Here is a 26,557-nt window from a genome sequence, read left to right on the forward strand (position 1 = left end):
TCCTGTCTCATCTCTGCTCTTGTGATTTTCACAAATGTGCATGTGTGAGAATGTGTGAAATGAACTTCTTCTTTTTAAGGTTAAGGTTAAAAGGTTCTTTACATGATATTGGTATGCTTGGTCTCTCAGTCCTAGTGATGAATACTTTACTTGGACTAAACTGCTGGAGCATAAGGGGTGTGGCTCTGATCTAAAAATAAAGGCAGTCATGGTGCAAGCATAAAAGACTTGCAATGAATATTAAAGGAATGTATATTGTAAATAATAAAGAAGAAATGAAAATGCTGGAAGCATAAAAACACTCATATCATTCATTTTCAATATATGGCCTGATAGAGGATGCTGCCAAGTCTGTTCTCATGAGCTGATAAATGTTCAGGACACAGCAGCTGTGTGTGCTTTTGTCAGAAGTCTTTGCTTATAAACTCACCTCTACTTGCACACTGCTTCACACTATAAGGTGCCATTGTGTACACTTGACACTGATGTGGTCCATGTATTCTAAAGGATCAAGTACACCCTGGGCCCATGCGTACTAAAGCAGGGTCAGATCCCATTCAGCAGGCCCTGAATGCCATAAGCACATTGGTGTAATCCCTGCAGACTACTGAAACGGGTAACTGGATCACTTCTTTTAAAAGCACCTTAATGGATTGGCCTGGCCGTTGATTTTCTTTTTAATACAGAGCATATCGATGTCCACCAATCAAACACTCTACCACCCTGTCACTAAGTCGGTCTGTCTAAATTCTACATCTGGAAGCTCCAAAATGTGACTGTTATAAAACTGGGTTCCTGACAGGCTGCCCTTGACTAGGCCTCATGCATGTCCTGTCTTTCTAATTTTCTAAGAAAGTAGCAGTCCATCACAGACAAGGGTGGAATTTATCGCAAGATTTACTGAAATTAATATTGAAAAACAACAGCTATGAGACCTAAAAGAAAAATCCCCTTAGCTGCGAGTCATATTGTAATACCAACACAGAGTATGTAACATACTAATAATCTGTCAGGAAAAGCTTTTCATTTTTACATCGAACACAAATGCAACACCCGTTGCCTTGAGCCAATTCTCTCACACTCCCGATTCGTCATGACACTGATTCGTTTTCAGCAATAAGTCTCAAGTTTGAGTCCTGCAAGGCTTCAGTCTCACATCCAGGCGGACACATATGAGGTTAGCCAAGGAGAACTACGATGGACCACTGACACTTACACACAAAGACTACAAAACTCAGAAGATGACCTACCCCTTTCGTGTGATCTGTGGCGACGTCAAGGCTTCCCTTGGCCTGCTAGTTATCCAGAGCAGGGCGAGATAGAAAAGTCTTTAGTGCGGCTGGAGTCTTACCTACCACCCAAAACCCTCTCACCGCTGCCACAGCAACAGAGAGCGGATTACTGGACTGTACCATTCTGTTGTTAGAGGGGATTAGAATTCACACAACATGGCCCCTTTCTGGGTGTGCGCGTGCCACTGTGAGTGCGTGTGTGCGTCCCACAAACGAGAGATTACCACAATCGGCATTCTCATTTGAGCTTCACAAGCAGAGAATTTACTCTATTTCACAGGCAGAACAGAATTTTACACACACACACACACACACACATCCATATATAGAATGCATGCTTTAAACTGATATTAATACACAGAAATTATACCTATAAAATGTTCCTTTCAAAACAACATCACAGGAATTACATTTTCCCCTCTGTTACAGATGTTAAATAATGCGGCTGACTAAATTTTACAATTACAAATAATGTCCATCCTGCATTATGTAATTTATTCATATATGCATTAAATATGTGCATTTTTTAATTTTTTGGCCAGCGGTAGACATATCTGAGCATCATTTCTACAGTGAAGAAGATAAGAACTGCTTCTAAGAATCAAATATGAAGAGATCAGCATTAAATGCAGAGAGGATCAGAGTGTGAGACTTTGGTATCTTTGATCAGGCCCGAGTTCAAGACAGGGAATCATCTCATTATGGCTTGTGGCAGATTAGTATCGGGTCCAACGACAAGCCATTATATAACACTGCAAAACCGCATCCATTCCAACATAAACATACACAAGGTTTTCAGGCTACATTTTATATTTCCAAACAACGTATAATCCCCACTATACTGTGGTACCGACACCATCAACCTTTCTAGGTGTAAAGACATAATCTGGTTTGTGTTTATTTGCCCTGATCACATAGTTAACCCCAAGTAAAAGTTTACTGTTACATTTTTTGAACCTGTGCAGTGACTTAAGCTGTATGCATCATTTTGGTTTTTCCTCTGATCAGAGGCGGGAATTTTCCTTCCATTTTTCATTGCTACTTTGATCTCATGTTTAAAAAGCACAAAATGACAGGTGCTTTGATGTTGTCAGTTTAGGTGTGCATAGAAGAGGCTCACTTGCTTTTATTAAAGCTGCTTAAGACCAACAGGGGTCAGTGTAGAGTTGTGCTGTGTACATGATATGAGTGAGGTGACTTTACCTTCTCTTCCCCCTCCTGCTCCTCCTCGGTTTCCTCATGCTTCTCTGGGCCACCTGGATCAGGACTGTGGTTGTGCTGCTGTCTGGATGATGTGACCGACAGCTGCCTCTGGAGCCGCAGCACCTCCCTCTGAGACTCCCTGAGAAGCTTCTCAAATTCCACTCTGCCAGATGGAAAAGGGGAACCCTATGCAGACACATACACATCAAAGACAATGTCTTAATCAATTCAGCACATTGGCATTTGAATTATTTACGTTTCAGTTATTACATTTTTCAAACCGCATCCTAAGTACCAAACTGATTCTAAAAATGATCATCTCAATCAATAACAGCTGTAATCATGTGTATCCAAACCTAAACCCTTGCAATTTAGAGTTGACTGCAAAACATATGAAGGTACGTTTAATAAAAGCACAGTCAGAGGGAACACCGTATAACTAAAAACAAAAAAAAAAAAATTCAATTTAAACTGAACCTTGTTATCACATGGTGAAATGTGTTTAGGTTGAGCATGGGATCCCTAGACATTCTCATTAGATCGATGCACAGCTCAGCCTGTAAAACCCTTCATTAATAAATTCAACAGATGTTCACATTCAGGAGAATGAGCTCTTAAGTCACTGGAACAGTAATTAAAAACAGGCACTTATAAAGGCAGCCTATTCCTGCACTGTCATCTAGACATCAGCAGTGACGCAGCCTTTGTAATACGGGCTTAGGAGGGAGTTAGGATGAGCAGTACCCATGTTGTCCAGCAGAGAGCAACCTTGTGGCATTGTTAGCCTTTGTAGAGGATGAGTAGGGTTAGCTGGAACACTAGGACAAAAACTTGGAAGAGTGAAGTGATCTGTTTAAAAAAAAGTCCAAATTAATAGCCACAGTTCAATCTGGGCTGAGTGAAGTTGCTGAGGAATTGTTTTATAAATACCTTAGTGGTGCCCAGCCGTGCCTCCAGCTCTCTGCACTCCTGCTGCAAGGCAGCAATCTCCTTGTCCTTGGACAGAAGTGCATCGGCGTGCTGAGCAAGGTCACGAGCTCGTTGACGGGCAAATGCTCTCTTGTACTGTTCTACTGACCCCGGCCTCATCAGTGACGGGGAATTCACCTGTGCAGGAACAAGATGGAGATATACAACATATCAGCGGTGCATTAATCACCAGAAGATTTTATAGAGGAAGTCTGTAATGGACATGAATTTATCTGAAAATTTGCAAACTTTTACATGGTAGCAGGTGGTACAGGGAACGCAGAGCTGTTCCGCAGTGATCTACTGCACATACCAGCTCTATTAGTTAAAGTGGAAGATCAATCATCAATATCAGACAGGGGGCAGCATTACTGTATAAACACACCCCAGGAAGATCGGACAGGATATTACTGTGTTTTGTGGGGGGTTTATGGCTCTTACTTTGGCTACCAGCAGTGCTATGTAGTGAAGCACATTATGTTAGAAGTCCATACACAATAGTTCAAGAAATGCTGCAGAGCTGTTAAACTTCTTTTCAGTTTTTGTAAATGTCATTTTACCTGAACTACATTGCTCTGCCCTTCAGAGAGCAGCGGGAGGTGAGGGGGGAGGGGAGAGGTCTCTCTTTCACTGTGGTAAACAGGTGCACACAGAATACACAGCAGCCAGGGACGGTAGGAGTCAGGACAGAGATACTGTAGGTGGTCCTTTAATTGTTTTCTAGATTACTGCAGCTCTTCAGGAAGAGACTTTGGCTGGGGGCTCTTTCCCACTTGAGATCTGTTTCGTCAAAAGCATGTTTCAAATACTACTGCAGGATACTGTGCAACACACAGCTTTTAGTTAGAATACTATTACAATACAATACAATTGTATTGGATTAGATTTCATCATGATGTTCACACCGTTTGTTAAGAGACTAGACATTTATCAACCTATTTAATGATCATTTCACGTGCAGTTTGTGTGTTGAGGCAAGATACTTTTTAAGTGTTGTGTCTTCATCAAAAGTGATGACAGTTGGATCTTCTGGGAAATAATTTATTCTGTCAACAAAAAGATGCCAAAAAATACTGCATAAGCAAATACTATTAATATTAAAAAAGTAGTCAGGGAATACGGACATAAATTTTGTTGAAGCAACTGTATACTTTTATGCTGTTGCATAGTAAAAAGCACATTTTATGTAACTGCTTGTCTTTTCAGACACGCTGCCGCATACACAGAGGGATTCAACCAGTGAATTATCACGTTTGTGTACAAATTTTCGACTCTGATTTAATTTTTCATCCCTTGATCTGAAAATAGATGTTGATATGTATGTCTATGCAGAGGTACAGATGGTGTCTAACTAGCAACCCCATGTTCTAAAACAACTACTTCTGTAAAAGACAATGTCCATCTTTGCTAAAGTATCAGTTCTAAAATACTGCATTCTAGAAATGTTTCATTAGGAATGTAAATGTTTTAAACTGGCAAGGTTGTGGTTTTCTTGACCGTTGTGTTCAATTCCTAGTTTGATTTACGTAAAAATGTTTTATAAAAGAGATATCAAGGGACGTCCAAGTCAAATAAAATAAGTAAAAAATCTTCTAAAACTTGTTCTTGTAGTCACTTCAGTGATGCGTTAAATTTTTCAATAGGGTGCTGGTACCTTTCAACAAGGCTCCTATTCATCACATGCTGAACTATTCCATCCATCTCATTACCGGACATCATGGTGATGTGGTGATTTGGATGGTGGTGTTCGATAATGAGTCACTGCCAGTGTTTGGGTCACAGAGAGGGCAAAGCGGCGAGGCAATGCAGTTAAATGAGAACATGTTAGAGGTATTTTATTTGTGCGGTATACCACTTTGAGGTTGGCCTCCTGCAGTTTTCGAGCCCTCTCCTCCAGCCTCTTAGCAAGAACAGCCAGCTCTGTGTTCTTTCTCCTCAGTCGCCTGACCTTCTCCTCTGTCTCTGGGGCACTGCTCTTCCGCTAAACACACGGGGGAAACAAATATCATCATCAGACAACGCCTGTAGCACATATTAACACAGCGATGCCAACCGAGAGTCACGAAAACATTTATTCAGTGAGGCTTATTAGGCTTGCTTCATATCATCTGCCTGCGCCACCGGTGGAAATTCAGAAGATAGATGGGGCAAAGCTGGCACACTGACAAAATAATTACCTATTTATGAACTGAATAAATGACAGAGAACAAAAAAACAGAGCACTTTACAGGACTAAACTAAAACAATGCACATGTACGGTAGATGTTTTGCTCAGTTTCTGTGAACCTGTCCTACTAGAAAGTAGGCCAGGTGCAGTCAAGACTACAAACTTTTATTTTTAGTCTTACCAGCAGGCCATTTTCCTCCCTCAGTGTGGTGCAAGTCTTCTCCAGCTCATCAAGAGCTCGCAAGAGTTCAGAGTTCTGACGTACCAGGAACCCGTAGTCAGTACCGTTCTGAAAAACAAAATCAGATCCAGGGTTTACCAACTACTGGCACACAAGAGTATCAGTGTATCTGTTTTTGGGTTGTTTTTTTTGTGAAACAGGGAGCGAGTGCTTATCAATACTAAAGAAATGAATTCTCTAGTGTTTCTAAAATCATGTGCCATCTCTGAGTAACATAAAAGCCTTCCTCTGCTGTCAGCCAATGTTTACATAGCACTATCTAATGGTGGCTGACAGATGACAGCCCACTGAATGGGCTTTTCATTAGACTAACTCAGTGAGCCTGCGACTGGCGCTGAACACTTATTATACCACAGTAACTCAGCATAAGAGGAAGATGAGCTCTGCACTCACATTGCACTACAGAGAGAGGGGGAGGAGAGACAGAGAGTGAGAGGGCAGGAAAAAATGACTGAAATAGATCCCATACAATGAAGTAAGAATGTTTTTCAATTTCTTAACTCATTTTGTTCCTTTATAGATTTAATTCACAATGAGGTTTTTTCTACATCTTGCACTTCATGGTGACATACTCTTAAAACTAATTAGCTAATGTTTATATCATTTACACACATAGTGCAAAACCCACATAGAACCACCACAGGCAGCAATTACAGCTGAGATACCTCTCAGGTGTGCCTTTAGGCACTTTCACCAATTCTTTCTCGCAGATCCTCTCAAGCTGTCAAATTGGACAGGAACACCAATTAACTGTGATCTCCAGGTCACCTCATAGATTTTCAGTGGGTTTCAAGTCTGAGCTTTAGCTGTCCCCCTCAAGAATATTCAGTGGATTGTCCCAAAGCCACTTTAGTTCTGTAGCTGTGAGAACAGATGAACCTTCAGCTTACTTCACTTCTACTCCTCTGATGCTCTAATAATGACCAAATGGCCAAACATTAGCATGTTAATAGGGTAGCCAAATTAGTGAAATTGATGATTTGTCCCAGGCTTCGGGTCTGCTGTGTGTGCAACCTGCACATTATGGTGATGGACTTTGAGGTCAGTTGTTTTTTATGGAGAAAGAATCAGAAAAGGATATCAAAGATCCTCTGAAACACGCTGCATATACCAAGATTACAACCATGTACTGAAACAAATACACATAATAAAGTTTTATAGTGTTAGACAAATGAGCTTGTTATTTTGTCAGCTCCTAGTGAAAGGACAGCTGGACAAAGCAGCGGTGGATGTGGCAGATAGTCAATGTGACAGATAGTCAATGTGGTGATCAAGACTGTCACGAGTGTTTATCATTCATGTGGAGGAAGCCTGGAAGTGGTGGAGACCTCATATTGGTCCATGGTTTGCATGGAAACGATGCCACCCTGACTCTGTGTCAGGGATGCTCTAAATGAGGCCTGGGGCTCAGGGGCAAGAACTGACAGTAGACCTGGCACACATGAATGCAGTGCTGCAGTGAGAGCAGATGGGCAGACGGGGTGAACAGATAAGCTGGATGTAAGGGGAGGGTTTGTCCTCAGTATAAAACACATTCAACAAAACAATAATCTAGACTGACTTTGGCTGCTTATGTATAATGAGAAAGCAATTAACTGTTGAGAAAGGTAACACTGCCTGGTGTTATCTGTGGTCAGCTTGACTCTGACTCTTGATTGTGAAACAGCCTGCATGTTCCTACCGCCAGCTACTGCAGCACACACACACAGACAGATGAATAAATGAGTAAGGAACGTGTCTCTCCAAGTGCAAGACTTAACTGTGGTAGGCTACATAACTCAGCATGACAAAAGCACACAGATGGTTCCACATGTGAAACACCAGCACCAACCTTTTCAAATGTGTCCCATTATGGCTCCATAATACTCCAGGGATCTCATTACTAACCTGAAATAACCTTCTGCCACAATGATACTTTTGTAGCAGCACAAAGACTAACGTTATATCAAACATCGTGATGACATGGTGTGGTATAAAAATCACGTGACCGTCATCTTGTGAGATTATGTTAGCGCCTGTGATTCTTATGTTGTCTTGGAAACTGCGGATGATGGGCGATCTGATGGCTCCCTGGAGGGTTTTTAATGCTACTATACAGTACCTGTTATTAAGTCAACACTAATGACCAGCTGTTTACTAACCCAGCAGCTGAGGCTCCTATGTGTTCATCCTCCAATATTATTGCTGACATCCTCTCTGACATCCTCTCTGAATATGCAGCTAGTGGGAAACAAACTAGAAAGACCATATGTTTTCAGGGTAAGACCATACAAACTAGTAGACACAATATTTTGACTAGCTGAAAACTTAACACATTGTCTCATGAGGAAAATGATCAAAAAATGAAAACTATTGAAGAAGTAGCATAGAAAAATAAACGTATTTATTAATATTACATATAATATATATTAATCTGCACAAACCTTCATATCAAACTGGCAGAACGTCGAGTCGAGGGACACAACAGAACTCATGCAGCTATAAATGCTACATCACTTAGTGATGGCCAGTCCCACTGCAGCTTCCCAAAATAAGAGCATGTTTCAGTGAATTCCCAATACTGTCTAAATTAGTTGTGAAAACATTGCAGTCAAAGCAAAGATGTGATCGTTACTTGTCACTGTAGGCAAGAAAAGATGCTTCATGGCTGACATTTATAATCAATACAGGCATTGAGTCTGCAAGTACATTCTCCTTAAACTTGAATGTCCTCTTCGGGCACATCTTGGCACCAGCTAAAACACCGTAAGACAACATTTCATCTCATTATTCTGGTGCATGACAGCACTGAGAAAACTGAAACTATTAGATCATTTCATATAAAGATTATAAAGTAAAAATAAATTGTTAGAACAAGTAAGACAGCTGCCTGAAGTAAAATGTCAACTTCTTTCTTATGGGTCCTGCCTTTTTGGTACTTTTATTTTTACAAACTGAAAAAGTTGCTACTCTCCAACCATTCATTCACTGGTCACTCTTTTCCTGAGCAGGCTCACAGACAGGATTTGAGGTTAAAAACAGGAAATCACTGTGGTCAGGTCACCGGTTTATCAGAGGGTGAACATGCTCACAGACAAACACCCTAACCTTATGATGCAGCGTATGAGAATCTTCTCATTCACTTTAGATGATGTTTTAGAACACATAGAGAAACTTCACACAACTGCGCACAGCTTATTATAAAAACCTATGACAAGCATTTCATGGCCAGACTATTTGCTTTGTTGATGATACATGAATTTTTCAGGGACGCTGCTTATTCAATTGTCTTGGTTTGATTAATCTCTTGAACTGTATTGTTAGAGATACATAAGTTACTTTAATATTACAGATTTTCAGATACTCTAAGTAGGAATATTTGATAAATTCTTAAAATTGCATATACTAAACTGGAATGTTTGAAGGTCAGTGGAAATTTTTAACATGAAGCAGCAGCAGTTTAAGCAGCAGCACTCTTAGATGTGGAACAACTGGCACAGAATCTGAAGATAAAAGTGGGTTTCTTGTATCGGAATAAAGCATGTTTTTCTCTTGAGGACAGTAAAAGCAATCGACCATAATGTGTCTGTACGTGAGTATGGAGATATTCTGTACTCTTTTAGGTAAACGGAAGAATAGAAATGTAGCACTGAAATAAACCTTCAAACTACAGCAAGTCCTATGTCACATGAGTGGCAGAAATATACTAAAAACTTGAAGTAAAGACTTCATAATGCAGCTCTTTTGAGGGTGGAGAATGTCACATTTTGGCCATAGCGCTGTTAGTGAGTGATACACCACAGGATGCCATGATAAAAATGTTACATCAAGCCAATAGCAAAGGACACAACTTACACTTTATAACATCACCAAATGTCACTGAAAGTGGCACACAAACACAAGGCAGAAACTGTTGCAGCCTAAATTACTTTTTTCAGATTGAAGCTGAGGAGATCTTACTGGAAAAACGGAAAAACAGCTCTACACAGCACAGATTCTTTAACGGTTCTAAGAGAGTTAGCCTCAGCGCTCAGGCGAGGCTTTGTGTCCTTGAGAGTTATTTTGCCATCAGTTAGAGGAGTCAGCTGGTCCCTATATCCCAGTCTTCCTCTCAGGACGACGATAGTGAAGCCCAATCAATCACCTCAGAGGAAGGCCAGCCAAAGTGAACTCAGCCTCCGCCTGCCTCCATTCTGATTCTAATGATCTTGGAGCCCGTCCATGTCTCGTGATTGTTCCCAGGGAATCATACTGAAATACAACAGAGGGTTTTCTGTAGGCATGAGGTAATGCTGGCTTCTTACAAACTAAAAACACACTGCTCTTGCTGCCTCAGAAAAGGGCTGCAGGTGGCAAGGTCCACTCAAGGCCAGAGTATTAGCATTCAGCCAGCTCTCCTCTCTCACAGCAGTGCTGTTTTTACATGGGCCTGGCTCAGTAAGCGAGGCAGATGTAACTCAGTAGCGGGAGGGCAGGGGTCTCTACACAAACGTCTGTCAGTAGAGTCTGAGCCTTGGGCAGGGCAGACTGGCCTAACGGAGCCATCTCCCTATGCTCTGTTTGAATCTGTCTGCAATAAGTATGGATACAAGCAGATAACTGAAGGGAGTCTTGATTATAAAACACATTGACAGTCACCATAGTGATACTGTCAACAGCCTGCAGGGTCTAGAAAACACCATGATGTACCATAGATGTCAACTTTTTAAACAAAAAATGTATCATTGTGTTTTCAAATTACAATAGCTACTGATAAGCAAAAACTAATTATTCTATTTGACTGTGAAACTGGGATTTTTTTGGTTTGCAATCATAACTTATGTTAGAATTTATCTCAAATGCCAAGTTTCATTTGTCTAAATGGAGATTTGTTCATCCTCACTTTTAAGACATGATTAAGCAGAACAGAAAATGAACCACGCAGTTACAGCCAAAATTTCCCATTCCTATCATAGCCCTGATAGGCTGATTTTGCTGTGTGATCTTTAGTGCAACACAGCTGATAAAAGCAGAGTGGGTGAGAGTTTAACGCCTTTACTGATTGCTGGTGTGTGAGATATTTTCTTCTGAGAAAAACTTCTATGGCATCCAAATCAGCTTTTTATCAGTTTTTCCTAGTGCTTTGAAGAGGAATCTCTTTGGGCTTTTAAGATTATTACAAAGAAAGTCAAACTTTCAGATGTATTAAACAGCTATACAGACAGAAAACCCTTTCACACAAACACACTGACGCATTTAAATTCAAAAATGGCAAGAGTCACAGAAAAAATGACTGACGAGTGACACTACAGAAACCACTACTCAATCCAGATAACTGATGCCAACAATGTTGCAGATTCCACTTTTGAAAGTGACTACACTCAGGCCCTGTTCACACCTGGCATTAAAATGCGTCTCGGGTGATCTGATCACAAGTGGAACAGCTCTGAGTACAGGTGTGAATGCACCCAAGATGCATTGAGGACACATTGAGATAGGATCAGTCAGCCCGAATTTGGAGATGGTCTGGGCTGCATATGGCCACATTATTTTAGCAGTGTGTATGTGAATGTGTCCTGGGCCACATTGGGACCGCCTACTCAACTGATGTCCTCTGTGTAAGCTTAAGTACATACTCATTCGCACGCCAACAATGTCATAGTACAGTGTGAAACATCAAGAAGAGGCCACAATAACAGGCAAAATGGATTCTACGGCAATATTTTTAAATTTCTGGCAGACACAGGAAGTGCATTGCTGCCTCCTGCCGGTTAAAAACAACAACACATTTGGTCTTTGCAAACGGAAATGATGTACGTGTTTATTTGCATATAGAGCGAAGAAGTGAGATCCGATCACAAGGGTCACTCGAGACGCATATGGAGACTCATGTTAATGCCAGATGTGAACTGGGTCTAGCTAAAACTCTAAGTACACTGTCTGAACGACAAACTCTAGTATCACATGTTACTGACCTGACGATTATTAGTTTAGATGATTATACACTAATTAAAACATACTTATGAATATTATATTTGTGCCAAGTCCGTTCTGCTAGATGCCACTAAATTCTACACACTGCACCTTTAAAGGGAAACCTCACAAGTGATTTGCTACTAATTATCCACATGCTTATTACTTATATTGCTAATAACAAGCTGACACTGACAAGACTGAGCTTCGTAAAGAGGGCAGGCGATATTGACTCTTGATTATCTGGGTCAGTTGCTTGTTTTATATGCCTCTAAGGGTCTAAATCAAAGAGGCTAGGGGCTTTCTGAAATTCATCCCTTTCTTGGGCGTTTTATTGCAAGCTCTAAAGTAGAGAAGCAACACAGACACAAGAAAAATAATAGGCAGAACACAGTCTATTGAAAGCATCATATTAAACTGACACTCTTTGTATAAGTCTTATTTGGAGCTTAGACAGCTGCTCATATGTGTAATATCAGTATGTGTGGTTAAAAGGAAAGTTCAGAATCAAATAAACAAGTCATTAACTGCAAGAAAGAATGTGTTTAAATTACTCCATTAATGCTGTCAAAACATACAATATGACAGAGCCAGAACACACAGAACAGAGCCCACGTAGAAGCTGATACATTACGCCAAATCTTCTAAATCTGTTCTCATGGATTCAATGTGCTACCACTAAGAGTAAAGGAAACTTCTCTGTGTTTTGTGTAATTTAAGTGATTCCCTTCATTCCCATATTTTTTCCTGACTTATGCTGGCTATCTCGACTGCATTTTACGTTATTTCGTGTATCACAGTAGGAAAGATGTTGGAAGAACATTTGAGGGGTTTCTCACTGTTGACAAAAATGTAAAAAAAGAAAAAAAAACAAACAAAAAACAGCAATGTTAGGCATATATGTTTGCAGTATTAATTAGTATATTTTGGGCAGAGATAAAGCAGAAAAAATACATATGCAGGAAATGTTGAGTATAAAAGTAAATCAACAACGATTAGAAAAGATAATTAATTGTACTGGGGCTTATTCTTAAATATTCATAAGGTCACACTACCAGATTATCCTTTTGTCTGGGATCCTCAGCTAGCTTTTGTACGGCGTATGGAAATGTCTACAGTCTGGTTTCACAGAAACACCAACATCAGCATTTTTAGCTGACAGCTAGAAATCCCCCACTATAAGCCTCTAAGGAGACTGCGAGACAAAGACACAGACATGCACACACGGCACACATGCACACAAACACACGTTTGCCATTGTTAACTCTTTATTGGACATGACGACTGAAGCAGCATTATTAAAGCTCGAATCTGCAATTGGTGTATCATTTCAGCCAAAGTCCACAGTTTGTATTACTGCAATCACAGGGTCTGCTACTAAAGCAACTCGTCAATTCACCAGTAATTATACCAGTTGTGGATTGGGGCTTGAAAAATATGAAAACCTTTATTTACACTGGTTCAGTTGGTTGCCACTGCTCTTCTACCATTTCCACAGAAATAGCATAAAGCTTATTGTTGGCTAGGTCTGGATGGAAAAAAGGATAATACACAGTAGCAACTGTGTCTCAGCGCTACTAATACTGGAGGCAGCCTCTTTCAGAGATATAAGACTGTATTTCTAAAAAGAGTTGTGAAGTTTGTCAAATAAAATTAATGTGAGAGCTTCTGGAGTCAGGTCATGATCATCCCAATATTTTTTTACTCTGGGTTTTCAGAAAACTACAGCTACAATTTTATAAAAGCAAGGTGCACAATCTGTAAGACCTTGCTGCTGAGTTTCATTTAGCAGAGTCGCTCGGAGGATTGGAATGAAGGACGCAGTCTGCTGAATCTGAAAATGTGCATTAATTAATTCAGGCCTTGTCTGCTCTTGGCAATAATGGAAGGGGAAAGGTCTCCTTCCATACAAACATCCCTCCAACACCACATGGTCAGAGAAATGACTACTCAATGCAAATTTAAGGCCTGAATATACTCCCAAGAGGACGCACACATGGACAACTGCAGATACCATGGACGTGTAGTAGTTCTGTTTATACTACTTTCTGGAGTCCACGTTCCACACATGCACAGTAGATCGGCGCCTACAGGAAGACATATGGATGGTATGTTGTGACCGCAGATTGAAAGTATTAATTACCAGCAGAGGTAAGAAACAGACAAACTATTTAAAGACTGGGAATAGCCACTCTTCCACTGAAGTTGAGACTAATGGACTTCACAATATCAGTGACGTGTTACAATTTATAGCTAAGTCAATGATTCTCTTTATCTGTCTCCTACATCATCAGTGGTTTTCTTATGAGGTTTCTTGAACTGCTCTGCCGTCAAACATCCTCAAAAGACATGAAAAAAGTAAAATAATTAATGTTTTTGATCTCCTACACCTGTAGTTGTGTTGGCTCTACTCTATTACAACCTACACACACACACACAACAGTGCTTGTCAGTGCTCTACTACATATTATTTTTACAATAATATTTGCAAACACCCTTTCCAAGCTTGTGTTTTGTACTAATTACTATGGGCAAAGCAGCAATATCCACCTAATTCATGGGTCAAAAAGTAGGCTATGGCAATGCTTAAGAAAATTTGAGATCTGTGTCATCGCAAAACTTTCTTATGGTTGAAAAACAGGGAGGCAGCTATCTACAATGATCTCAAACATAGCAGAAAAATATCTCTTAAAAACTACACAAGGAAAGAACCGCAAAGCACATGAAAAAGCAGTTTGTGGCCCGAGGTATTTTATTAACAGCAGCTTTCTCCCTACACTCATATATAAGTCATGAAGAAGCCCTCTTAAGTGTCCTCTCAAATCCCCTCCTGTATTTATCACGACTCATCTCCCCAGGGGTACCTGACGGTGACAGATTAGGGCGTTAGAGAACAAAGAGCCAACACAAGACACCCCTTTACTCCCCTCAGGCGTCCAGCAATCTACCTCTACCACGCCTCATATGAACATCCTCTGGGTGAGGTTGTGCAAAAATAAAATGCACTGTCTGGAAATGCTTGTTAGTGCCTTTTCCCTTCCATATGTTAAGAATATAAGATGTACATACGTTTCAGCTCATACGTGGTGTGAACGATCCAATTTACATCCAGGAATTTCCAACCATTAGACTCTGAGGTCATGCAATCAGATGTCATTATGTATCTCATGAAGCAACGGGCTAATTCATCTGTCACGCCAGTAGTGATTTTACACTTGATACAAGTGAAGAAATCAGCATGGAAGATATGGCAGCTATGTTTTAGCATCTGTAATGATTGGTAATTGTATGCAAGTTAACATTAATTATGACAGCATACCCCATCAGCCTTCAGAGGTGGTCTCTATTACAGCTTGAAGCTGTCTCAAGCTTCTTTCTTACATAGCCATTATCATGCTGACCTACCAACACAGTTAGTAAAATCCACACTAGCATGACTGCCTCATCTCATAGTCCACAGAAAAAATAAAAATGTCATGATCTCTCGAGCCTCGAAGGGCTTAATAAGGTGTTAGACATGCAGAGAACATCTGGCCTTTTAAAAGTCAAAAGACGGACAGAGGGAAGGGGTCGCCAAATTATACCATTTAGTGCAGTGTCAGCAGAAAATGGATAGAAGCGAGACAGAATGTGGTGGAGATGATTTGTTTCACCCCCTACTCTACACAGGCTGAACCCTGAGAGCTTCAGAAGAATATAACCCTTAATCCTGTCATGGAAAATTGCATATGCAAACAAGCCCCTCAACCCCCCGCTATCACACCAGCAACAACTTAATATGTGGTCTACCACAATAGACACACTTACAAATGGCTTTACTGAATATTTAAAACCACATCAGTCATCATAATAGGGAAAATAGGCAATATTTAAGAAAAACTACAATGGAATCACATAACATTTAGATATTTTGGTGGCATCTGTGTGGTGGATTAAAAAGGTACATGTGACAGCCTTTGTTGACTGGAGCTTTGATGAAATCAAAGTGAGTAAATGACAAATATGGGCAAGACATTTGGCCATTTTCATTCTACAGATTGGGCTGACCTCCAAAAGCTCCAATGCACTCAACCAGAAATGAAAGCACCTAAAATTAATTGAAGAAATACGTCCAACCAGCCCACAAGGACCTTGTCGTCACTCTCGATGTTGCCAAAAATCACTCCTCCTACTCTGTCACTGTCATCACTGCGGTTTTCCCCGGCCAACATCTCATCACCCAGAGCTCACTGATAAAGAGCTGAAAAATTTCCCCCGGATGTTTCCAGTGTGGAGACAAATTGGGAATTCCCGTCCTTGTATTATCAGCCCTGTGCCAATATGCTAAATTGTTGTTATTTAAGAGGTATACTAATGTAAATAGATGAATTTCTCTGTACAGATCATGTTGATATCATGATCTAGAAGTAGGCTTCGCCATGAGGCAGATTTATTCAACATATTCAGAAGAACATGGGGTGGAGCGAGCCTGGAGGTTAGTTTCCAGACATAACCATCAACAAAACACACACAGACACACACACACACACACACACACACACACACAGTCTAGGAAAGGACAGCGGAGGGTCAAGATAGTCAATAAGTCTGACAACACTGTAGCACTACTCAAATGTCTAAGCAGTATTACAGCGTTCCACAAAAAAAAAACCTTTACTAGTCACTCTCAATAAATGTACCTCTGGTAGAGGCACTTCAGTAATAAAAGGCCCAAGTGACCTTTCTTGACATTCAGTGGTTCAACGAAATGAGTCTCCCTTTCCTCCTCCAGGCAAAAAGTATTGCCCATTGTGAGAGGGAAAACAGGTAATCATGGGTTTAATCTTGCCAGCGGCCAAATGTCACCAACAGAGAGCTCTTGGAGAACAGCAAATACATAGAAGTCTGGATGCAGGCCAGTGAATATGAACGTGAGGAGGAATAGCCAGACACCCTCTGTACGATCAAAAGTCTGAGCATAAGTCTCTAAGAAGGCAAACCCTGCAGGTGCGTTCAAGGTATACTATGCAGGATTTGTCGGTTGGTGTTTGTAAACACACAGCATGCAAAGTTGGCCCTTCCTCCCCGGCTCAACCAGAGCGAGAGAGAAAGAGAGAGAGAGAGAGCAAGAGCGAGAGCGAGCGAGAGAGAGCAGTGGTAGTCAAGAGAGCTAGAGAGTGAATGAAGAGAGCGAGCGGTGCTGGCGTGAACAAAGCTGTGAATCAGATAAGTAAAACGTTATTTTTGGACTGTTTCATGGCAATTGGGTTCTAAAGCACAAATAAACACGCCCACACATGGTCACATTGCCAGATTTTATATGAATGCAGAGCTTCATCCTGTCTGCTGTGGCCTCTCTGCTCTGCGTATGTGTAGCTCAGCCCCGCCCTCGGTCAAACAGACACACAGACCTGCGGCTCTTTATACACGCTAGATGTTGAAACATCTACCGTGCATTTGTGATGAGATTATATGCAGTTATATACACAAGATGGGAAAGTTAAATTTAGAAATGGTCACAAAAATCTATGCCATTGTTCTCACAATGGCACAATTGTTTCTCTAAATTAGTTGTCATAATTTAATTTTATGAGAGTATTAGCAGGGAGGTGTGGCAATGAGAGGAAAATGGCAAACAATCAATGGGCACTTTCACATTTCCCATTTGGTGGTTAAAGGTTAACGAGCAAATGTGATGGGTAAAGATGAGAAGAGACTGGAGAGGAATTGCAGAGGCTGGATTTGAGTTGTTCATAAGAATGACTATGATATATGTATTTCCTTGCTTCTGCCATGTGAGTGACATTTCTAATACTGCAAAAATCATAGCGTTACATTTTCATTTTCAATAGTGCTTTATAAGACCTTCCAAGCCTTTGTCAGATTTCAGTCTTTTACACTGTGGAATAAATGCCAAAAGATCAGATCTACAGGGTATATCCTATACATCCCACATACAATACAGTATATGGTGTGGAAGTGACAGCAAGTGAATGTGACAGCAGACACACACTGTCTGACCCCTGTTCCATAGAGAGAGTCTGTACCTCCTTGTAGCCAGACAGTGATGTTTGGGCTGGGATATGGTGAGAGACCAATACTCCAGAGATTACCCTCGCACTCCTCTATCAATTATTCAAAGTCATAACATAGACGGCCAATAACACAAGGCAGAACACTGTGGCTAAAAGGAGCCATGTAGAATCTGCAACAGGAAAACATCTTGCAAAAAATCTTTATCTGGAATGTGAAATGAAATGTTCAAAGAATATGCTGAAAAAGAAATAGTGAACAGAGCCAGAGTCACCCTTGTAAATGTCTAACACAGCAGATGCTATGCTCATCATCAAGGAGCAGAACAATAATGACTCACAATTAAAAGACTCTACCGCAATGGCATGAATACGCCCTCTTTGAGATTTGTGATTAATTTCAGAATATTATGGGCAAAGTGATGGTAAAATCTGACTATCAGGTCTTCTAGAGAGACATAGTGCTCCACTTTCTGTTCTCCCACAGGTACAAACTGGGTCAGTGGTGACCTGCAAGGCTGGCATCAGTGCGTCACACATAATGTCAACTCTCTAATGAGGAGCTAATAGACAGTTTAACACATTCACACCTGGTCTTCAGTTCACTTGACCTCAACATATTTGGTTTGCGTGAGGAAACCCACCCACTGTACTTGTTATGTAGCTGCTTTGAGTAGTATAAAATAGCTCTCTGGAATTTTTGCTGAGCATCAGTAATTCCACCAAAGCAGGGGAAGTGATATATTAACAAGGTAGCAAAGCTTTTATTTACAGACTACAGAACCACTGCTGACAGGAAGAGTGACAAGTACTCTTACGTTTGGAAATGCCCCTGCTAACTGGATTACTGGAGGTAAAGGTATTCCTTGTGTGAACATCAGCACTTCTTATATAATAAATGAGTAACTTCAGCATGATGTCAAGGCTAAAACATGCTTGCACATCCTTGCACATTCTCCAAAGTCAAACCGCTTAACCAGACTTTGCTGATGACTCCAAAATAACTGTTTTCATTGACAGATTTGGCAGCCACCGGAATAAAACTGTGTGAGGTTAAGGTACCAAGATTCCAAGCCCCTGCGGATAAAGTAAATAAATATGTGGGACCATTACAGTACCGCTGTTGTGTTGTAAATTAAGACTATACCTTTGTCTAAACATGGAGCAAAGGTCTTTATACTGTACAACACTGAACAAAAGAAAACTTTCAAAGAATCTCTGGCTGTGGTAGCCTGGCCATAGCTTCATAACCACAGGGAGCGATCACAGCTAAATACAGGGTGAATCAAAAAAAAATTACTGTCTTCAGTGGAGTGATTTAGGAGAAGCAGGGTTTAGTATACTATTACTTTGTAGCTCCATTTGGAACTCATGGTGTGTAAACCCAACAATCATTAGAGAGGCAGCCATATGGTATCCAGACAGGTGTTGAAGAGTGTGGATCACAGAGGACCACACAGTCAACAAGCTCATTAGCCTTCAGAGCAATCATGTTTCTTGAAGTAGAAAGACTGACAATGACAACTGCTTTTTGTAATTTGTACCTACAGACTGATATAGGTTTTCCGTAATGGTTCTAAATAACAGTGTAACACTGATACCAGGCAGCTATGAGAAATATGTACACAAACATTATTTTCATCCTGGCTCGCTTGGAAGATTTTGTCCTATGACAGAGTTCAACCTATCCTTTCAGCCACAGCAGAATAAAGTATACTGAATGAAGACTAATCATTACTTTTTTCAACTTGTGTGTGGAACTTTCAGATGGTATTTAAAAATTTCAGGATGAAAAGAAACTCCATTCAAATCCTTAACTGATTTCATATTTAAGATCTTACATTACACACATTTTTATGAAGGAGCATGCTTGGCGTCCTCAAGCTCTTCAGTCCTATCTCATCCTAACTTGTGTCTAAATATCCCCGCAGTGCTTTAAATGAATAATTGATGTATATTACATATTTTAACAAAAGCTTTTAGTCAGTCAACAGAACTAAAATACCCCTCTGACAGCTTTATGTGGAATACAATGAAGGCACAAAAAAGTGAAAACCTTTCTGCTCTTTGGGCCGAGCCACACTGAATCATGGTGATCTAGAAGATGATTAGCATCTCCTACACTATAAAACCAGCCGTCTTTCTATATACTATTCTATATATATACTTATAACCCAGTCAAGTCATGTGAGGGTTTGCTGAACATGATATAGTTTTCCAGCTATATTCTCAGCCTCTTTCCTTCTGCTGTACAATACCTGCTCACCTTCTTGCATGAGTGTTTTACTCTTGCTCTAGAGGATTATAGATAATCATTATGTTCCTATAAAAAATCATCCTGCCACACACACACACACACACACAGAGTCATCAATTATGGGTGGAACTGGTGATAAGGAAACAAAAGAACGATCATAGTACCCTCACTGCAAATAATGGCGTAATTATAAACAATAATCTAAGACTGACAGCCCCCTGCTGAAAAACACAACTGCTGACCCCCACTGGTCTGAAATGGCCAAATAATTATTTCTAATGCCTCATTTAATAATGCTGCCTCTCAGCGTCTGTGGCCACAGAGCTTCTCCTAGGTTGTGTTTTGACAGTTCATTAGGGATTTTACTTAACTGTGATTGTGGTGACTGGGTAATGAAGTGGCGGGGGTGGGGAAGCCAGCAGGCAGTGTTGCAATAAAGATCACCACCATGCTTAAATGACAAAATGACAAAATGCTGTCATACTGATACATACTATTGTATTATGGAAGAGTTTGTGATAAATACATGCTGTATTATTATATGTTATAGGACAAACAAAAATATGGTCAAAAAAAAAACAGACAACAATTGGCCCCTGGCATTTCAAGCAATCTACTGTATGATTCAAATTAGCTTCAAGTGATGCCGACTCCAAATTTAACAATCAACTATAAAAACAACATGGAAAGACGTGGTAGAAAAACTGAATGTTTTTTACTCAAAAAGTTCAGCTCAACATGGCTCAGGTTGATTCAGCTGCCTTCATGTGTTCCTTTTGATGGTCTACGATGGACCGAGTCACTATCTGCATCTGTATTGAAGCTTAGTGGTTAGGAAACACAGTCAGTGATATGGGGTGTCTAGTCAGGACATGTGAGGCAGGAACATCCTTTGAAAGTTTTATTGTGAACTAAATGCAGATACACAGATGGATAGGCACTGTTACTATTCCTTGGGAGTGTGGTTCTAAATGAGAGGGAAACAAAGACATCAATGTTACGCTACTTAGGCTATACTATCTCTACATTTAAGATAAACCTCACAAGTGGGACTAACTTTCTAGAATTACAGGAAATAAACCCTGCAAAATGGTTACTAAATGCTATAATATACAACAGGAATGCTGCTTGATAAGCTACATATACGAGACGGATAAATTATCACTCGATATAAACTCACTGATAAATTGCTATATAAACAGCTGGTAAACTTACGACATTACAGCATTAATCACCAACAGTAACTAAACATCTTCACAATACACAAATTTAGTACTCACTTGTGGTCATGGACGCACAAGAACTGAGGAAATCAACTGAAACTTCATGTGTTAGAAATCGTTTAACCGTCTAACTTTATATTAGGCTGTCCGCTGTTCTCTACAACCTAGCATGAGCCATCTGCAAAAGGGCGTTGCCTAGCAACGGGTTAAACCTCACTGTCCAGACGTCTTCATGTTCCTTACGCCTTTTGCACAGCATCCTTTATACAGTATCTATTATCTGTGTTTAGACCAGTTAAACCACTCATGATCAATTATTCCAGATGTTTTCGATTATTTTTGTTATAAGGTTATATTATAACATTTAGAAGATGTCTTTTGTTAGCTGAGTGGAGTAATTTAAGCAAGTTATTCTGACTGTTCCTTACAATGATGACAATGATGTCATTGTTGTACAAGCATCCATCAGTCACATGAAAATCTCATGGGTTCCCTATTGATTTTCTGTTGGCTACCATTAATTGGATCCTCTGTTTCCTAACAGGATACGCAGAGGTGTGAAATTAAGGACAAGGTTACTATAGGTCAGCATAATTCCAACCAACTGCTTCTACTACAGCACTGTCCCAGATAAAGTGTCAAGAAAATGTGCTGCAATCACAAGTTCAGCCTTGGTAAAGTACAATCACTGTAACCCAGTGCAGATGATTATCCATCTATCTGCTTAAAACTGTAACAGTGTCTAACTAACTCTGGATAGTCCTGTCACTTTCAGGTATTTTTAGATTCTTCTGCTCTTTATGATCCATAGATTATTAAGAACCAGACAATATATACTGTATACATGAGTACAAGATGTCTGTAGCATGTCTCAATGCCCCAAACTTCTCCATGCCTTTTTAACCATCGAGAATGGCACAGGAAGACACAAAAAATGTTCCCCACTTACCTTACATATGCCTTCCGCTTCAAAACCATTGAGGTTTGCATACAGTGAGTGGTGCCGCTTTCCTAACAATGATGTTGAAGTGATATTAGCCGTGGTTAGGCCTGCCTTGTCCAAGAGCCCATGTTGCTTATCTCCCTGCTCTTCCGACCTCTTCAACTCTAGCTGTGTTTGTCCTGGAGCTTCAGCCTCCTCACGGCTCTCCATCTCTGTGTGTGCTGATGCAGACTCCGGCTGCTCAGGCCGAGTGCACAGGTCATACATCACTCTCTGTCAAAGTCAAACAGTGCAGACGGGATCAATATGACCAAATGAGGTGCCCAGCGAAGACCATGCCATCACAGGCTTTTTATTTGTCGGAGGAGAATTAAACAGATCAGATCAGCTGCGGCAGGTTGACTTCAGAATGATAAAGATGTCACTGTAGTCCCCTTGTCAACAGTTCATAAGCAGGAGTGTTTTTCATGGGTAAGTTGAAGTGTCAATCAAGCAAAGGGCTGTAACCGCCATGGTTGTTAGTGACCCAATAACAAGCCTCATAAATTTATAAGTCCTGGTAAAGCTTAAGCTGACAAAAACAGCACTATTGGAGGCTTCGTTCCTTGCATAAAATCTGTTACAGCTGTTCTGAGACAAAACCAGTTACAGATAAACCAGTTGTAAAGTGCCTTCTCTCTCTCGGCGCCGTGACGTTTCCCAAAATGAGGACAATCAGCTCCAAAGGGATATTACATATTTTCGGCCTTGGCTTCTGACGGCGATTTAATGAATGTCATCGTTCTGTTAGCATTCTGGAGCAGACTGTGATTAGTATTTAGAGAGTCCTGCTCACTATACTGATATAGGCTGTTTCTTCATGCCTTACCGCTCTGTCGTCTGAGGGGGGTTTGTCACGGGTACTTGTCCAGAAAAGAGAAAAGATAGACCAGTCCACCTTTTATCCTACGTAACGCTGAAACACTGCATGTAGGCCCACAATGAAATAGCAAACAAGAAGACGTGCAACGGAGAAAAAAAAAAAAAACGAGAGAGCGATCTAACTAACAGGTCTCCACTCCAGTCCCCGTTCTCTCAGTAGGGCTGAGATGTATGTTGCATTTTGACTCTTGAGCTCTTGAGTCCGTCTTCATTGATGCTGCTGTGTCTTATTGCATTCATCCAGATGCAATAAGACACGACAGGCTGCTTAATCCCATCTTGGTTACAGCGCCATAAAGGTGAAGAAAGAGGACGAAAGGGAAAAATGTGTGTGTGTGTAAGACGGTGAGTGTCGCTGAGAGGAGGGGGTAGGGAGCACTGCTTCCATCGTCCTATCACAAAAAGGCAGGCTTTGAGTCGGGGCCCAATCATTACAGCGACTAGAGCTCGTTTCCATGGAGATGACGCTGGAATGATGTTGGCTCCCTATTGATTGTTCAAGAGGCAGTACACACTGCAACACACGGAGGCTGCAGGAGGCAGGCAGAGGAACAAGTGTGTCCAGTCCAGACTAATTCTAATGTTTTACTGCAGTTGTACACCAGAGAAACAAATTAGACGTCTGACAAGATAATGAGTGTTACTGATGATGTAGTAGTTTAACCTGCCATGGCAGCTTCTTGTTTTTGTGTACTGGGCATTAATCCTTCAGTTGAATCTTAAATGTTAACTTTTTTAAAATTACTTTAAAGCAATAGGTAATGGTGCAAAAGATTACTATATGAACAAAATCTGGATCACAACTCCAGCTAAATATCTATCAAATGACAAGCTTAAAAGTAGCAGCCTGAATACAGTCTAGGAGGTGGGTTCATATCACCTGCCACTGACATACATTGTCATATGTCACAGTAAGTAAAATGTAGGTACAGATTTATCTCATGTTTCACTCCTGACACCTCTCATCCAGCCTATTATCACCTCATCTACAGAAGGTCAAAACATATTTTAATACTTTCTGACTACTCTGTTGCAGTCACACAGCTTGCTGAAGCTTTAGAGTGTGGTTGCTTTGATGTTGTGCAACAGTCTGCCTTCTGTTCTTTTAAAGGTCACTGAAAATCCATGGCTGGGTGCTGCAAAGTCAAAAACAGACATTTTGCCCTGGTTTCTTGGCATTCTGGTGCACTGCCAGTGCAGCCAGTATTAAAATTGTTACATTTAAATTCCCTTAACTGTCCATCATCCCCATTTTGTGCAATCAGTAACACTGGAGAAAGGGACTGATTTTGAAAAGACGGGCCAAAAAAGTAAAAAGTAAATATCTGAGAAGCCTCAACCAGACAAATCAAGCTGATGCATATTCCTGGTCTCTCATAGAAATGCACTTCTTATTTTGCCCTTTTTTCACTATTTGTGCCCTGATGAAGATCCTGTGAGGTCAAAATCTGCATTATAACCAAGAAGTAACTTCCAGGACTGTAAAATGAGGCCAACACAAAGTGCTAAAAACTGTAGTACCTCGAATGGCCACTTGAGGCTGGCTCCAAAAGCGAGTCAATTCCCATAGACTCCCATGTTAAAATGCCCAACTTTAAAGCAGAAATAAACATGTTTACAGCCTGGTACAAAAAACAGTTTTGGTCTCTACAGCTAATTTCCCCTTTCAAGACAACTGTGCAGGGGATGAATTTTTATATAACTCACCCGTTTAAACATTATTAAGGCTTAAAGTTATGCATAATTAAGGGTGTGGCTGCTTTGAGTGACAGGTGGGTGCCGTCAAAGGCAAGTTGCTACCACAGTGACAACGTTAGTTAGGTAAGGTAACCATAGTGTAACCTCATATTCACAGAGCATAGGCGTAGCCGCTGCTATTTCAGTTTTCAGTTCATGAAAGTTAATTGTAACATTTTGGTCAGCTAAAAAAAGTCTTGCTCAGCGTTTGGTTGTACTAAAAGAGGAGTTGCATGTCCAGTTTTTCCCAGTAAGTATATTTTGTTTTAATGGTTTGTAGCCTGATTTTTGCTAGCGAAAATGAGCATTAGCATTATCACAGTTAACCATAGACTGTAAATGCACTTGGCTAACCAAGCTAGCAGCTAGCGCTAGGGTCAGCTCCACCCTCTCGTCCAAATATGGTCACTTCTGGCTCCAAAAATCCAAGATGGCGACATTCAAAATGCAAACTCAAGGCTTCAAAACCCGAGTCCACAAACCAATGGGTGAGGTCGCGGTGGCTACATCCATAATTTTTTTTACAGTCTATGGTTTTAACAAATATGTCTGAATAAATAAATGCTTTTAATATAACTTCTCCTTGTTCTGCCCATGAGTTCCTGAAAAACATTTTCTTTACTGCATTGAATAGTTTCAGTCTGTTCCTTTATTAATTACAGTGTGTTCACAAGACCATGAATTTAATAGCCTTAAGACTGAAAGCAACTCTGACATGAACTCTGCTGAACACTGTTTCTATTCTGCTTCAGCTCCTCTCACTGTTTAAATTTGCACCCTGATTGGAAAAAGAGGTGCTGACTGCAAAACAAACACCCAAGTAGAGAATAGGTGAGACAACTGCCACAGACATAACCACTGCCATCAGTGAGCGCACATATCACGCTGTTCACAGCACACTTAGACTAAATACAAAAGAACGTCACTGAGCATAAAAGAATGAAAAGCATCCAGTCAGCATAACTGAATGCATGTCAAACAGCGTATGCTGTGCACAGAAATGAGCTTTAGTCTGGTCCATCATGGCTCAGTGGTATTGACATCCTGTCACACTGACATATTTTGACAGAGTCTCCCTGTCTGCAGCCTGACTGAAAAGCAGGCTGCTGGTAAAATACATCTGACATGAAATGTACTTCATTAAATTAGGACAGGGAGGAGCACCTCTGAAAAATCATTTGCGATTTTGCAAAAAGCCAAACAGCAAACCAGTGGTTGTCAGCAGACTATTGTTTTAGTATTACCACATCTTTCAGCTACAATAGCAGATTTATAAACTGATTGTATTATTATTATTTCTGATTTAAGTAAATATGCATTTTATTGTATGGCAATTAAGATAATCACAAAAGCCTATTCACCATTTATAAATCAAACACACTAAGAAGTCAGTATGGCCAAAATACAAATGAAGGACTCTGTCCTCACTGTTAACTAGTCTTCTATCACTGTGAAGTCTTAATTTTGTGAAAATCTAATAAGTTGAGATTTTATTGGGTTTATAATAAATATGTTTTTCCAGGTACAGTATGTATGTGTATGTATTTAACTTGGAAAATCAAACATTTATTGTTCATTACTTAGTTATTCAGAAATATAAAAAGGAGCATGAACACACAACATGAATTACAGTAGACACGTTCAAAAGACAATGCATGATTA

General features: G+C 40.4%; 1 protein-coding gene across 6 annotated transcripts in view; it reads right to left on the bottom strand.

Annotated features, from left to right (window-relative positions):
* LOC121909712 (peripheral-type benzodiazepine receptor-associated protein 1) overlaps window positions 1-26,557 on the bottom strand; it is a 62,161-nt gene that overhangs the window by 31,591 nt on the left and 4,013 nt on the right. For 5 of the 6 annotated variants that reach the window (XM_042430329.1, XM_042430325.1, XM_042430324.1 and 2 more), the window contains exons 3-6: window positions 5,813-5,920; window positions 5,317-5,445; window positions 3,426-3,602; window positions 2,496-2,681 (exon numbers count right to left, since the gene is read on the bottom strand). In XM_042430329.1, the coding sequence (XP_042286263.1) occupies window positions 2,496-2,681; window positions 3,426-3,602; window positions 5,317-5,445; window positions 5,813-5,920 (600 nt within the window). Of the gene's footprint in view, window positions 1-2,495; window positions 2,682-3,425; window positions 3,603-5,316; window positions 5,446-5,812; window positions 5,921-8,295; window positions 9,979-26,557 lie in introns of those variants that run through there. The other variant, XM_042430328.1, reaches the window with a different exon arrangement.

The sequence above is a fragment of the Thunnus maccoyii genome, chromosome 13 (assembly GCF_910596095.1).
Source record: "Thunnus maccoyii chromosome 13, fThuMac1.1, whole genome shotgun sequence".
Lineage (NCBI taxonomy): Eukaryota > Metazoa > Chordata > Actinopteri > Scombriformes > Scombridae > Thunnus > Thunnus maccoyii.